The sequence below is a fragment of the Taudactylus pleione genome, unplaced genomic scaffold, assembly GCF_031769625.1.
Source record: "Taudactylus pleione unplaced genomic scaffold, aTauple2 ptg000256l, whole genome shotgun sequence".
Taxonomy (NCBI): Eukaryota; Metazoa; Chordata; class Amphibia; order Anura; family Myobatrachidae; genus Taudactylus; species Taudactylus pleione.
This window is the reverse complement of record NW_028284658.1, coordinates 14,298,138-14,314,302: the sequence shown is the minus strand read 5'-3', so window position 1 is coordinate 14,314,302 and position 16,165 is coordinate 14,298,138. Positions and strand designations below refer to the sequence as shown.

At 42.1% G+C, this 16,165-nt stretch overlaps 1 protein-coding gene across 2 annotated transcripts in view; it reads right to left on the bottom strand.

Moving 5' to 3' along the window:
• The window catches only part of CHD6 (chromodomain helicase DNA binding protein 6), a 194,667-nt gene that overhangs the window by 38,383 nt on the left and 140,119 nt on the right, over positions 1–16,165 (bottom strand). Inside the window, exons 27-33 of one of the 2 annotated variants that reach the window (XM_088480666.1) lie at positions 9,196–9,250; positions 8,216–8,273; positions 7,862–8,075; positions 7,393–7,601; positions 5,664–7,124; positions 4,653–4,703; positions 3,334–3,485 (exon numbers count right to left, since the gene is read on the bottom strand). In XM_088480666.1, coding sequence (XP_088336792.1) covers positions 3,334–3,485; positions 4,653–4,703; positions 5,664–7,124; positions 7,393–7,601; positions 7,862–8,075; positions 8,216–8,273; positions 9,196–9,250 — 2,200 coding nt within the window. The remainder of the gene's footprint in view (positions 1–3,333; positions 3,486–4,652; positions 4,704–5,663; positions 7,125–7,392; positions 7,602–7,861; positions 8,076–8,215; positions 8,274–9,195; positions 9,251–16,165) is intronic. The other variant, XM_088480667.1, reaches the window with a different exon arrangement.

Sequence of the window (16,165 nt, the reverse complement as noted above, 5' to 3'; positions counted from 1 at the left end):
TAGCATAATTAAAGATGCTACGATTGGAGGCTGGACGCTCCTGATGCGGTAGTTGGTACAATGACTCCGCTTTACACTATCTCTCCCTAGAAATTGGGTTGTGTGTGTGTGTGTGTGTGAATATATAATGTTTATACTTCCACATTCATTAGGTTTACCTATTATTCCACGGATGCGTAGCCGTCTGGGTTTACCATAAGCTGTAGGCTATATCCATTCCTATTATATGGTGGTTCTATAAACTAGAATCATGTTCTGCAGCTTACATAGTGATAGTCACAATTCCCTGGGCATTGCTTCCAGTATGGTCCCTATACATGTCCTGGGGCGCGCCCCATTCGGGGGATCTATTCTCATTACAACTACAGTGGTGCACTTGTATTAATATTTCCGAACAGGTACCCTTCTCAGTATCTATTCCGGTACTCCATATTTTTGTCGCATATCTCAATAAAATGAGTCTCAAAAGGGCCTTAGGTACAATTCATACCATGAGGCCTTGGGCCGCCCACAGAACAGGCTCAATTTAGAGTCCTGTTATACGACCACCTTGTCTCCACTAACATTTTATTAGTTTCCACAGTAATTTCTACTGCACTTCTCCAGACTAAGGTCCGTGCTGTGGAGCATTGGTCTTCGCCCACTGAAGCTACTCTTTATACCTAACATGGCGGGTTGCTGTGTGATAAAAGGTCAGTGACATTCTACATAGCGTCCAGAGTGCTTCTGGTCGCTCACAGGTAAGAGCTTACCTCACTAATGCCTAGGAAGATGCTCCTATTTCATGCAACCTGACATACATAACGTTAATCTCCCATACGGAGCCTAGCGGCTGTCCTAGCAGCCCTCTGCTCTTTTAATCAGTTGGCTCTACACTTTAGAGTTTCCCTGGTGTGTGGGTGCATAGTTTGTACATTGAGATTAGCGACACTATTCTACTAGAATCTGTTGGGGTTATGGACCAAAGCGCATCTCTGGGCTAGTGCACATCTTTACATAAGTGTGACAGTCACTATGTTCCACGCAGGGGGCCTGGTTGGGTTTTCCTGTTCAGTATATGTTTATATTTTATCACACTAATAGGTACCTGACGGGTACTTGCATGGTTGTCCTGCTGCCCTGGCCTTGCTGTGTGGGATGCTTCCCTATATTGGTAGCTCTCCCTGGGTGGGGTTACATTCGTGCTCCTTTACTGCTAAGTTCCTGGTTGTTTTCACACTATGTTCGGGCCGGCAGTTGGTACTGACTACGCACTTCCATCAGGTTGGAAGTTGTCTTTTTATCCCTGTTTTCAGTATGGGTTATACTGCTGTCTGACCCTCTGAAAGGAATTGTAGTCTCCATCCTCTCGTATTCGCCTCTGCCTCATGTCCCGTGGGATCTCCACACGTTGGAGACTTCTATGGTGTAACCTTTCCGCTGGTTCACAACTTTGTTGTAGTGGGACCTCAATTATCGTTCCAAGTGATTGTTCGGTCTTGTCTTTGACCTCCCAGTATACTCTTTATTGGGAGTCTGTGGACAGGATCAACTTTGTATCTGTTGATTGGTATTGTCATACTTCTATCTATATGATTATGACCAGCGGTGCTGGGATTCTGCTGTCTGCAGCTGTTGCAGTTTCCTGTGCAGACTCTAGTACGATTCACGAGTTTTTCTCGTTTTCTGCCCTTCTCCTATGGATTCTTGTTGGGGCTCTCTGCTACCAGCTGTCTGGTTTGGTCTATTTTCAGCCGCTTCTCAACTGTGATTGTTTTCTCGCCAGCCGTTCTGTTCATTTTGGCTTCCGCTGTGCGTACGCTGTGGAAGTTCTTCTGTGACTGTCTCCTGAGGAGTAGTGTTTGTCTACTGTGCTCTACGACACTTGATCCTCTGCCTCTGCTGGGCCTATTGTTCTTGGCAGTCCCTATTTCGGTTTGGCCGAGGGGTCAGCAAGTTCTCCGCGCTTCCCACCCAGGAGGTTGGCTTTGGGACGTCCCCACTGTCTTGAACTCCAGTGTCCCCTAGTGGATGAAGGAGAAAACAGGATTTTGGTACTTACCGATAAATCCCTTTCTCCGATTCCACAGGGGACACTGGACGCCCGCCCAGCGCTGCGTACCTGACGTTTTGTTGGGTTCATTATATGGTTGTGTGACTGCATGGTTCCCTGTTATGGGTTCCACTGTTCTCATTCAGTCGGTCTTGTTCCGTTCTGTGGTCTTCTCCTTCTCCTCGTTTTCTTTTCTCTTGTCCTCCGTCTCCTCTCGGGCTCAGTTCTTAAACTGGGGCTGATGGGGCATAGAGGGGGAGGAGCCAGTCACACTTTTAAATTATTTAAAGTGCCAAGCTCTGCTCTACCACCGTCTATACCCCACTGTCTTGAACTCCAGTGTCCCCTGTGGAATCGGAGAAAGGGATTTATCGGTAAGTACCAAAATCCTGTTTTTTTTACAGTTTTCACCTAATCTGCAGCCTTGTTTTAACTTAACTTGAATAGCAAAAACTCACAGGATTTTCCCCACGTTAAAAAGTTGAGCATCCTAGTTTAGGAGCTAACTGAATCTGCCCATAGGTATCACTGATCATAAACCAAAAACCTGCACCCCATGTACATAATGATGGTTATAGGTGGATGTGACATGTCTTCAGCATTCCAAAACATCTTTTGTTATGTGTAGAAACTAGTGTGCATGGTCTCCACATTTTGCTTGGGGATCCCTAGTGATGTATTCTCTCACCTGCATTGCTAAGTCTACTCGAAATAAAGTGGAAACACAGCACAGACTGAGTAAAACAACAAGTGTATACTAGCCTATTCTGTACCATTACCATGGAGACCTAAATCACTACCCTTATTTATATATAGCAGCAACCAGTACTGCAGGGACTGGATGTATCAAAGTGAGGTTTAGCATGGGTTTCTAAAACCAACATCAATCAGATTTAAATATAAACCACCGCATTAATCTGTGTTTTAAATATGCTAACCGCATGAGGTTTTTAGCCAACAATAAACAGTCACCCGAAAACCGCTTGACCCAAATTTATCCCTTTGCAATAATGCCAAAGCAGTAAGCAAGATCACCATCATGCAATCAAATAATGTGCAATGCTATTACTGGGACTTCGATATAGTGTACTCTAGAATAATTGCACAGAGATATATTTTAAGAAGTGGTTTGTAAAAAAGCTATTTATTTCTAGTTACTTAATTTGTATCCATTGAGTTTTACCCAACTGATCTTCTTAACTCCAACACAACGTAATGTAGGCACCTATAGAATATATTAAAAAATATTGTCTGTCATTACAATTACTGAGACAATAAAGGTTATGATTGGTTTTAAACACCTTGGGCCACTCAGAAAAGGAATACAAAGTTTTTTCCTGCAGGAGTTGAGCAATGGTGGGTGCCCGGCCATCTTGGAAGTCCTGCGCTGCCTCCCTAGGAGTAGATACTCTGCAGATTTTAGCATCATCTTCTGGAAATTTGTCAAGGAGGTCTACAAAATAACAAGCACACAAAATATTAAATAAAAGTGTTTGAAAGGTAAAGTTGGCCTGTGACATTTAAAATTTTTGTTCAATTTTAAGTATCATACCAAAAGTTAGAATAATTAAATAAAACACAAATAATAGTAGAATAAGAGCTACATAAAAAAGTCATAACAAACAGGTGCATAAAAATAAATATTTCCGAAGTTATAATTTTCTCCATGAATTATAAACACCATTTCTTCTAATAAAAGCATCACATCCATGTTTAAAATCATCACAACTGCACCTATTAAAGAATCTCTTTCTATGGTGAAATCTTTTTTCTTCCATTCGCAACTTATGACTCCTGGTCCTCTGTTTGGTCATTTTTACGAAAAAGTTCATTAAACAAATATTTGTATTAATCTTTGATATATTTATACATATTGATTAGATAATCCCCTAGGTTCTCCCCTACAGTAAAGGAGCAAAACAAAAGCTGATCTGAACTAGAGATGAGAGGTTTGGTCTTGTTGAAAACTGAACAAACCCGAACTTTGGGGGCTCAGAGTCCAACAGTTTCCCTGCTAGGATCTCTTTGCATGATAGACCCTCTCCAAAGTGTGGCCTGCATATTCAGCAAAGCCTTGGCCTTTGTTGAGTGAACCCTGTGACCGTTAGTCCTGCTCACAGACAAATAACAATATCAAATTCCAAAGCACGTCTCAGTCTCCAGACTACAAATGATCAAATTAACCTTAGTCAACTTGCCTCAAAAAAGGATGAACAGTGACAAACAGTTTAAGTCCCCATCTATTACGGTGTGTATATGTTGTAATGGTGGTGGCACTCTGGGAATTTTTTTTGGCTTGTATTGTTGAGCATCTGGCACTCAAAAAAACGTTGACTACCCCTGGTTTAAAACTTGAGTTAATGTTTATTGAAAGAGACTGTACACTGGCAAATTACTTTACCTGAAAACAAAATAAAAGAAAACAGGGATAGTAAATATATATGTATGCGATATTGCTTTAAAAGGGATTTTATGGGAAAGACTGATATATTTAATAATTTTCTATTACACATATGACTTATTTCAATTTTACCTTGGAAACTTGAATGACTAACTTTTTATAGGAAATAAAATCATAAGAAACCCTATTTCTAAAATACCCAACAGAAATGACTCTAACCTGCGGGTTCTGACTTCCATATCCACGTTCTGCCATAATTATTGGTGTCTTCTGGTGGATAAATGCAAAAGAGAAAAAGAAAATCCCAAACCAGGTACTCAATGTTAAAACTTGCACAGCCATACACACTAATGTAGTGCATGCAGAATTAGGTAGTACAGTGACACCATTCTGTGATGGCAGAACACCAATGGCTAAGTAACCTACAATTACCCAGCATATCAGGATATCATATGTGATCACACAAATAATGAAATGTGTCACTCTCAGATGCACATTACAAAACAATGGTGATGATAAATTCAACAACAAGCAAACATTATAATACATTATATAATGGGCCAAAAACATATGATCTTATTATAATACAGAGGTGCACTAATTGTTACCAGAAAATATATTTACTCCTTTCAGATTGGAGAGGAAATAGTCTGTTGTTTTGCACAATAAAGTGGAAATTGACAAAAGCATTTAATTCGTGAATTAATTTGGAAGATTGGACAAGGAGGGAAAAGTTCAAAATGTTTCAAAATATGAGTTGTGAGCGTTGCACATGATTCAATTAAGGCTTCCAGGTAAGAAACCCAGTGATCTGCTGCACATAAGGTACAGTAAAAGTAGTCTATTCCCCTTCAATGTATACACAGACTAATCTCAAGGAACCCACAAAATTGTGTGTTGGCCCAATCTCGCCATATAAGTTTTTCTCAAATTTATCAACAATGCTAAGTACAGCCAACTGAAATCTATTTTTAAGATAGCTCACAGTGGGCAAATAGATGCTGGAGAAACCACTTTACCAAAAGCTCAACCTGCTAAGTTGTAAAATGTATTAATTTAGTCCCACTAGTTATGCACAGAATAATTCAAATGGGCACTTTTTACCTGTATAGTATTGTACTTACTGTATGGAGTTCAACACATTATTTTTGCAGGCAGAAGAAAACTTAAGCACAAAGGTCTTATTTTACATGACAAAAAGAAATTGCCTAACAAAGATAGACTGCTTACCTTTACAGCCACAGTCCTCCTCCATATTCTCCTTCTTCACTTCACAGTCCTCCACTTTAACTTTTCCATCAGAAAGAGACTTCGACCCCTCTAACAGATTTTCATCTAAGGATTTAGCTTTCAAATCCCCAGTATTTTGCTTTAAGAGGCCTGAAAGCATTTCACCACTTTTATGTTTGGACTCCACAGTGTCTTTATCATCCATGGGCTGGGCACAGCAATCTTGACCTGACTTTGAAGCATCATTTTGTACACTTAAATCCTTTACCTTTTGCTCTTCACTATCTTCTTCCAAAGGAAGTTCCTTCATGTCATTTAATTCTTTATGCCATTTTACTATGGGGTCATCTTTAATTTCCTGGAGCTCAGCCCCCCATTCCTCTTTTTCCTCCACTGGAATAATGCAATTTGGGCTTTCTGGACTTTCTCCAATTATACCACAATCTTTCTCCTTATTGAGATTGGGGATAAGAGCTGAATGTTCCTCAAAGGTTTTGTCCAGAAAGTCAAGATCTAGGCCCAAGGCAGTTTGGTCAAGATTTACACAAAAATGATTATCATTTAAAGCCTGTGTTTCCCTCTGGTCAATGCTTTGAACATGTGGTTGTTCCTCCTCCTCTGTTGATAAACGTAGATGGCTCTCATTGCTGTTAAATGGTTTGCCTAATCTGCTATCTTGTCCATCTATAGGATCACATTCCTGTTCATTGCTTCCCAGGAAACAATCTCTAGATACAGGTTCCTCAACTTGTGTTAAATTCTCTTCTTTGGTTTTATTTAATGAGTAATCAGTCGGCTCACTTTTTTCTTCCAAACCCAAGAAGCTCTCCTGAACAAGAGCGCTCTGTTCACAGGTAGCTTGCAAAAGAGTGCTGTTACAGGTCTTTTCATCATACATCATGCACATGAGAGGGTCAGATAGAGAACAGTCATCGTGGCTATTAGCGATCATATCTCCGACTTGGGAGATGAAGTTTTCACAGGAAAGGTCCTGAGGGCTACAGATTCGATTTGAAATGGGCTCCTCAACAGCTTCAATTTTAATCTCATTTTCAGCCTCTATCTTTGTAGAATCAAATGTCCTCTCTAAATGGCAATCAGGTTCATACATTTTGGAAGCTATCTGGTAATGACAACACAAGTTGTCAACACCATTTCTTTTATGCTGAGAATAATTCCTATACGCATCCAGGAAAGTCAGTTGTGGATCATTCATAATGTAGTAATCTGTACGGCTTAGTCCATGTTTGGCAGTGCCTATTAACAGGTCTCTATCATGTTTACCACATTCCCACCACACAGGAAGGTAAAGGCTGGGCCTACACAACTTAAGACGCTCATGAAGCTGTGGATGCCTTAGTACTTGTTCCCGGACCTTTCTTAAAAGTTCTATACGATACAAAGTTCTTGCTGCACGTTCTTCTGTTATGGGGTCTAAGAAAAGAGAGGGATCAGCAGAACCTGCAAGGAGAAACACACACAGGGTCACAACATCTGTTGTCTTTAGTGTTTCGAAAGTTACTCAGATGTATTTTTCACTTAGTACAATGAACATCTTCTCTAGAGACCAACTTTTAAAACATGTCAACAGTGCGGAGTAGAATCTGCTTCATTAAATATATTTTGATGTACTCGCTTTAATAGCTACATGTATGGAGATTCATTTGTACAATATGCAACATGTCCAATACTTTACTGGTCTCTAAATATAAGAAGTAGTCACTCTTACCATCATCTTTTCTGAGTGGGAGACGGCAGACATTTCTGCACATGGCCACAAAGCTGTGGAAGTATTTTTCTAGGCTCTCATCTGTCTTCTTATCAAGGCGGGACAATGCTCGGAATTGTGTCCAATCAAAGCACTTCTTGTCTGGATCGTATATTACTCCAAAAGAGGAGACTGTTCGGTAGAAGTCCGCCTGTTCTCTTCTTGTCCACCTAGAAAATGAAAACTTGCTTGTTTAATTTCAAATGATTGCCAAGTACTCTTATTGTTAGATCTCCCTTTTCTGTATGACATACATCTGTATGTGGTGGCTTTAAAATAGTTTAACAGCTTCTATAATCCTCAGAGACAGTAACTAACTAGTGGAGGATTTATAAGCTGTCTTTGAAAAATATCACTGAAATGATGAAACAAAATAAGTGTATAGAAATGTAGATTATAGGCTCTCATGAGTCTTCTACACTAACAGTACCTTTTCTGCATTTCTTTCATGATTGGGTCCATCTCTGCTCTTCTGACCATTTCCTCCTGCAGCCAATAGTTGTGGTTGGTAGGAGCCAAAATCTCAGGACGTGCCAGATCCCTGCGGTTGCAGCGCTGGTATACAGTGATGAGCCTACGCAGTCTCGCGGTAAGAGCTGATGCAACAGGCCACAACAGTTTGTCGGATTCAAGACTCTCCTGGGCTTCAGACATCATGTAAAATATTAGCAACAGCAAAAAAAGTCACCATTACTCTGTGTGACCGTCACAGAACATAATTCTTATTTATATCACTGCCATTCAATAACATGTCCAAGTTATCTTCAAGGTGTCATATCCTCACCTGTATTGCTCTCTTCATCAATCTGCTCCACATTGCTTTCACTGGGATTTGTGTCCACCTAGACAAAAACCACAGATTTAATATTACAGTAAATGCAAGCCATTCCTTGTTTAAAACTAATATGCATTTCATAAACCTGTTCTTGTTGATTAAAACAAGTCCTATGTCTGCAAGATAGAGGTGTCCACATACAGCTTACTTCCATGCGTGTTAAACAGCCCTTCTATCGCGCCATGCTGTGGCGTGATTCAGCAGCTCTGAGCATCTTTTCGTGTAACTTTTTACCCTCAAATGTGTTTTGTTCTCAAAGCGATGCGGCATATTCTGTGTGCAACTGCAGCTGCATGCGAAATGCTACGTCAGCGGCTGTGACACTGTAACGTAGCAGAAGCTGTGTATGCGTCCTATTCGCATCGCTTTGAGTCTATAATGGATACTTCATTATACCATGTCAGGAAGTGTTTAAACTGCCACGCATAGAATTCATTTGTAACCACTGACTACACACAGTGAAATCAAGCAATTTTATGGAACAAGAAGTTTCTAAATTTGCAGAGTTCAAACATACCATATATCTAGTTTTACACAGGTGTATGTCCACAAAACAACCAAAACTGCAGCCATATAAAATAGAAAAAAGGATAAATGTATTCTGCAACTTCTTGTTTGTATATTTAATTCTTTGTGAATGATGGTAGAACATGTGTTAATTTGTCATTCTCACTGGCTTTCCCTTTGACAGGTTAGTTTAACAAGGGAAAAGTAGAGCTTTCCCTTTTTCTTAGAAATGCATTGTAATCTTGATGGTAGAACCTAACCCCACTAGTAAGTCTGTGTCTCTAAGACAGGGCTGAATGACAAAAAAAACAACTCCAAAAAAGTTCTAAACCCATAGCAGAGCAGAGTGATTGTCACTTGTCCTAAAGACACAGGTTTATATGCACTGAAACCAAGATAGATGGCTCAATCTCCCTGCTTACCTCTTGCTCTCCTTCCGGTTTAACTTCGTTACTCTCCTCTTTTTCTGTACCACTCCTTGACGAGATAAAATCAAAACGTGAATTTTAAAAAGCTTATATATTAGTATTATTTTTTGTTTGTGTTTATAATAATTTCCTTAAGAAATAAGTTCCTTCCCATTTGCCACATTGGCTGCTGGGAGTCCTTTAGTTTTTATAAAGTGACCACAGGAGCAAGGCTCTGATTGTTATTGGCAGTTGTTAAAATAAACATTTCTACAGCATAATGGCACCCATACAGCTCAACAGTACTTCCTGCCCGCTTCCAACATGGGATAATCTATGGTCAAGGGACGCAGTCTTCTTGAATTCTAGGCTGTAATGTGAAGTGTCAATCCTGTACAACACCTCCTACATGGCAGGCTTCACACACAAGTGTAAAAGCCCTCCAAAGAGACACAAAGGCAGCAGCCAGTGATAACTCCTTCACGCCATCTGCCTTCTTCTCTACAGGAGAAGTTAATTTGTGATGGATGTACAGTGCCTTTCAAAAGTATTCACCCCCTTGGCGTTTTACCTTTTGTGTTACATTACAACCTGTTAATTTATTTTTTTAATCTGAATTTTATGTGATGGATCTGCACAAAATAGTCTAATTTGGGGAAGTGAAATGAAAAAAATATATATAAAAAAGCATCTTTAGAAATAAAATTCTGAAAATTGGCATGTGCATATGTAATCACCCCGTTTGCTATGAAGCACCTCAAAAGTTCTGGTGCAACCAATTACCTTCAGAAGTCACAATTAGTGAAATGAAGTCCACCTGTGTGAAATCTAAGTGTCACACGATCTGTCAGTATAAACACACCTTTTGTGAAAGGTCCCAGAGGCTGCAACACCAGTAAGCAAGAGGCATCACACCATGTAGACCAAGGAGCTCTCCAAACAAGTCAGGGACAAAGTTGTTGAGAAGTACAATTCTGGGTTGGGTTATAAAAAAATCTCCAAATCTTTGAAGATCCCCTGGTGTATCTGTGCATGTGACCACAATAAGCCGTACACGCCATAGAGATGGGCTTTATGGAAGAGTGGCTAGAAAAAAGCCATTACATGATATAAATAAGAAGACACGATTTGAGTTTGCCAAAAGGCATGTGGGCGACTCCCCAAATGTATGGAGGAAGGTGCTCTGGTCAGATGATCTTTTCAGCCACCAAGGGAAACGCTATGTCTGGCGCAAACCCAACACATCCCATCACCCCAAGAACACCATACCCACAGTGAAACATGGGGGTGGCAGCATCATGCTGTGGGGATGTTTTTCAGCAGCAGGGACTGGGAAACTGATTTGAGTCGAGGGAAAGATGGATGGTGCTAAATACAGGGATATTCTTGAGCAAAACCTGTTTCAGTCTGCTGAGGCTGGGACGGAGGTTCACCTTCCAGCAGGACAATGACCCGAAGCATACTGCTAAAGTAACAGACAAATGGTTTAAGGGGAAACATTTAAATGTGTTGGAATGGCCTAGTCAAAGCCCAGATCTCAATCCAATTGAGAATCTGTGGTCAGACTTGAAGATTGCTGTTCACAAGCGGAAACCATCCAACATGAAGGAGCTGGAGCAGTTTTGCCTTGTGGAATGGGCAAAAATCCCAGGGGCAAGATGTGGCAAGCTCATAGAGACTTATCCAAAGCGACTAGCAGCTGTAATTGCCACAAAAGGTGGCTCGACAAAGTACTGACTTTAGCGGGGTGAATAGTTATGCACGCTGAAGTTTTCCAGTTATGTTGTCCTAAATGTTGTTTGATTCACAATATAAAAAAAAAAAAAAAAAAAACACAACTTCACAGTTGTAGGCATGTTCTGTGAATGAAATGATGCACTCATTCAAACAATCCATTTTAATTCCAGGTTGTGAGGCAACAAAACATGAAAAATGCAAAGGGGGTGAATACTTTTGCAAGGCACTGTAGGTGCTGTTTTCTGGGGATTCTTCCCCCTTTCCTGGCCTTTGCGGGTGTTGCGATCCATATCCACGATTAGATTGTAACTAATCTCACTCTGTCACTTTCTTCCTTTATCTTTACTATTTCTGGAAAAGGGAGCACCTCCAGGACCAAGCTTAGAGGAGGATCAATCAGAAGTGTATCTGCAATAACCTTTAATTATTATCCAATAAAAAGAGTGTACGTACTATCAGATGCTATTTAATTTTTTCTTTTAATGACTTTTCATTCTATTGAAGAGTGCACCAGTAAGACTATATTTGTTCTTCTGCTTCTTCGCAAAAATAGCTGAAATTGTGATTTTCACATATGTTATCTGGTAGCACCACTAACCAAGTAATAGTCTTACTTTAATCTGTTCTAGCTAAGACCAGTATGTTGGTTCCTATAATTTACAATTATTGTGTACAAATGGTTCTGATTGACTAGTGCGGACTCTACAAACACTTTTTCTTCAGTAATATTTGATAAAGCCTCAATACGGGGCGAAACGTGTCAGTAATAATGGGAAGTGTCTGCATTGACTTTATCCTCACGCTGCTCTTCTGTATTGCTACATTGTCAAACTCTTCTATTAAGGAGCAACACAACCTAACTATTGCCACTGCTGGAGAGACCACCAACTACTAAGGTAGCAACAGAAAGACTGTTAACAGTGCTGCTTGAGATCTTCACCTCACTGAGACTGGCAGCAGAGATAAGCCGGGTGACCAGTGGCACACGCTGTACTGGTGAGCAACTCACAAGCCGAAGCATTTTCTGGTACTTCAGATCGAACTTAACATTTTTAAGAGGGTTACGTACTGAAAAACCTCTGGTGTGTGAGGCTATACATATACTGGGACTTGTAGTTCCACAAAATATTACTAGAAGGGTGGACTCGGTACCTCCATTATTAACAATTATTATACCACAGATAGGATTGTATCAGTCTGATAATTGATGGCCATTTTATAACTAGCTGCAATGTGTTTAATTTTTTCAGGGATATGCACATAATATATTTGGCATTACAATATTGGTATTGATGTGACATAAAATATAGACTGTTTATTGTAGATTGTATCATACTTTTTATTGGTACTAAATTCATTGTTATACTTTCATACTGTCTTGTTAGTTGTGTATATTTCTGCCAAATTAGATAAGGTGATTTTTATCCTTACCTTTTACATTCTTTTCTCCTAAGCCATGGGGCCACTGGGATGATGACTGTGGGGTAGAGAGTGGAGTAGCGGGGCCTGGGCACCAAACAGTTAATGTTTCTCTCCAGCAGCACAGTAGCCAAAAGTATTAAAATCTTGTGGAGAACACCAGCTAGAATAAGTGTTCCATAGCAGATGATGAATCCTGGCAGAGGAAGGCTTACGGACATTAAGAAGGGTATGGATCACCCGAGACAAGAAGCCCATAGCTCTTAAGATGGACCTTTCAAGAGCTACCCCATCAAAGCAAGGTGGTCCAGGTCCGGATGAAGAAAGGGACCAGCAGGTCCAGTTGAAGTTAAAGATGCCACAGGGAGTCTATTGACAGGCCCAGAAAGTCTGTGTACCAAACCCGACAGGGACAGTCTGGGGCGACTAGAATCACTGTGCCCCCTTTCCAGCTTGAGCTTCCATAGGACCCGAGATATCATGGACAACGGAGGAAACAAGTAAAGAAGAGGAAACTCCCAAGGACCTGTCAAGGAGTCCACCAGAAAAGCTCCCGGATCTCGTGCAAGAGCAATAGCAAGGCAGCTTGTGACTGTGGCACGACAGCATCAGGTCTATGTCCAGACGACCCCAATGACTTACCAACTTGAGAAAGACATCGGGGTGCAGAGAACATTCTCCCGAGTGGATGTCCTAGCGACATAGAAAGTTGGTCGGAAGGTAGCGTTCAGCCAATCGGAGGATGTGTCAAGACTTCCTCATGGCACTCCTGCTGTTGTCGGATTGTACCTTGATAGGCTTGTGAAGGAGAAACCAGGCCTGGCAAAGAGCTCTGTAAATGGCCCAGAGCTCCAAGACATTGATATGAAGTCCTGTGCTGTCCAGTGGCCCTGGAAGTAGTGCTGACCTGTTAATGCTCCCCAGCCTCAAAGACTTGCATCGGTCATGAGAAGGACCCAGTCCTGAAACAAGAAGGGATGCCCTTTGTCCAAGTGTGCAGACTGGAGCCACCAAGTTAGAGAGTGGTACACATCCCAGGACAGCAGGATCCTCTGAAATTGAAGGGTGCTTCCACCCGGCGAGCATCTCCAGTTGAGGGAGTCTGTAGTGGAACAGCGCATACTCCACCATGTCGAAGATGAAGACCAGAGTTTCCAACACCTGAAGGCAAGAGTGGATTGAGACCCTGTGTTGATAGAGTAGGGCCCGAGTTCTATCCTGCATGGCCTGGATCTCGTCTCCAGGAAAGAAGACACGCTGAGCACGGGAATTGACCAGGGTGCCCAGGTGAAGCATTTCTTGAGACATAATCATAGATGATTTTCATTAATTTATCAGCCAGCCATGTAACAGAAAAACCTCCCCTGTGAGACGAAAGTGTTCCTGAAGGACCTCCTTAGACTGAGACAGTCGTCCAGATATGGAAGAATGCACACCCCCTTGTTCCTGAGTAAAGCCACCGCCATGGCCATAATCTGTGTGAAGACTCTTGGAGCTGCTGAAAGCCCAAAAGGTAAAGCCTAAAACTAATAATGGTCCATCCTGACTGCAAACCTGAGGAACCTCTGATGGTGCTCCCGGATAGACACGTGTCAACAGGACAAAGTGAAGTTACTCCATCCGAAACTTAGGAACCCTGAGGTATGGGTTGAGGGACTTAAGGATAGGGCGATTGGTGTAAAATCCGTGCAAGAGGGACTGGGACAATCATGAGAGCAGCCAAAAAAGACTGAAATGAGGTCTGTAAAGCTTCTGCTTTCCCTGGATCTGAGAGAAGACCCGTGGAAGGCCATGCTTGAAACGAGAGAGAGTCGACATGTCTAAAGTTGTATCCATCCAGATGTCTGAGAAAAGCAGCCACCCACGCCGGAATATCCAGGGTGAGGGCCCACTCCATCATGCAGCAGTTTTCATTTCTGCAGGCTTAGGAGTTGGGCGACGGGTGGTCCAGGACTGGTGGCAGTGTGGCTTGGAAAGTTTGGAGATGGAACTCGGAGATCTGGCGTAGGACTGCCCCTTTGCTTTCCCTTGCAGACAAAAGGACCGAAAAGATGTAGACAGAGGCTCGGGAACAGCAGATGGCAGAAAGGCTGTCTTGGACGCTGCTACAGTAGCCACTATCCTATGTAGGACAGGATATATGCAGACAACTACAACATGGCACAGGGAGCGAGGTACTGGGGAGGCAGGAGCCCGCCTGTGTCACTCTCTCTCTCAGCCAACACTGCAGGCATAAGCTCTGAAGATGGCCGCTGCACTTGCTGGAAGGGGAGGAGAGAGGAGGAGGAGAAACCCTCTTGGTGGGGAGCCTAGGACAGTGGACTTATCAAGGGTTGGGGGAGGGGCTAATGGATAAAGCCTACCTCCTCCAATGTGGCACAAACCAAATATTCCTGGTTTCTTGTGGGGGTGCAGAAAAGAACTGGTCCCCATCTGACGCACCGCCGGTGGCTGATATATAAAAGCTGTGAAAGCTGCCATGTATATGGCTTGCAAGCAGGCCTTTTTCCCCGTTGTCTGGCTGCAGTTGTGCTCTGAATGGCATTGCAGGAGCTTGCCAGTGATGTTGACCCAGTCGCCAGCATGCCGGCCGCTGTGACTGGGTTGGTGGAGCAGTAATGACAACGTTTATGACGCTCACACACCGTCTGCTCAGACCGTAAATAAAAGAAAATGAAGTTAAAATAAAAGCTGCTGCTTAGCAGCAACCTCCCTGTGCTGTGCTCTCTCCAGGGCACCAAACTAAACTGGCCTATCGGTGCTCAGGGGGCAGGGCATAGGGGAGAGGGAGCCTGTGCTGGTGGGAGAGAAAAATTTACTTTTGGTGCCCAGGCTCCCCTTTCTCCACTCTATACCCCACAGTTATCATCCCAGTGTCTCCCATGGCTGAAGGGAAAGAATAGTTTTTTTCGCATTATCGCTGTGCCACACTTTTTTATCTAAGAAAAAATATGCCTGTTACAAGACGTATCATTTGCACTTAGTATAGGGCAGATGCAAAGGTGCACTGATGATGAAGACTAGAAGCAAACAAAGCATACAGAGGTAGGTTGAACTGCAAAATGCGTAGAACTCTAAATATGGCAAATATTATATATATATATATTTTTTCTTTCTGTACATGCAGTTCAGGAGCAAATAACTTCCAACGCTGCATCAGGCCCTTAATATTCAGGACAAAGTGGAATCAGAGATTCAAGATCTGATCAAATCTGATAGCGGTTACTTTAAGTGGTAGCACAAATAGGAATAATGAGGCAATCCATAAGTGGGTTTACACAGGGGACTTCCTCTTAGACCCATTTTAGCTTCGGCCATGAGCAGACAGCAGAGGGTCTAGAAACACGAAGATTAGAATTGCTCACACTAGTAGAGCATACATGAGATACCTCTGAATAAGTAGGGGAGACTGCAATCAACACAATGTACTAAGAATATTTGGTTCAGAAGTCCTGGTACGCTATGCCTAGGGCATGGGAGGCAGACATGGAGTGCAAAAGTCAGTCAGTTCTCCTTAAGAGAGCCCTCTATTCCTGGTGACATTCAGCAGAGAGGTCAACCCAACGACCAATTCCCAAGTCTTCTGATAAAATAATAGAGGAGTACCTGTCTTGTCACAGTCCTGGTGGATTAGAAGAGTTTGGATTTTTAATGAAACCTCCTCTTGGTTCAAAAACTGAAAGGGCCCTTCCAACCCATCCTCTACCTCAGGGTCCTGAATGTCCATCTCTGAATAGACAAGACTGAGTCTCTGAACACTTAGCTGTTTACAAAGATCAGGGCAGCCATGGCTCAACTTCTGCGATTCAGCGGATAACGGACCTACGCT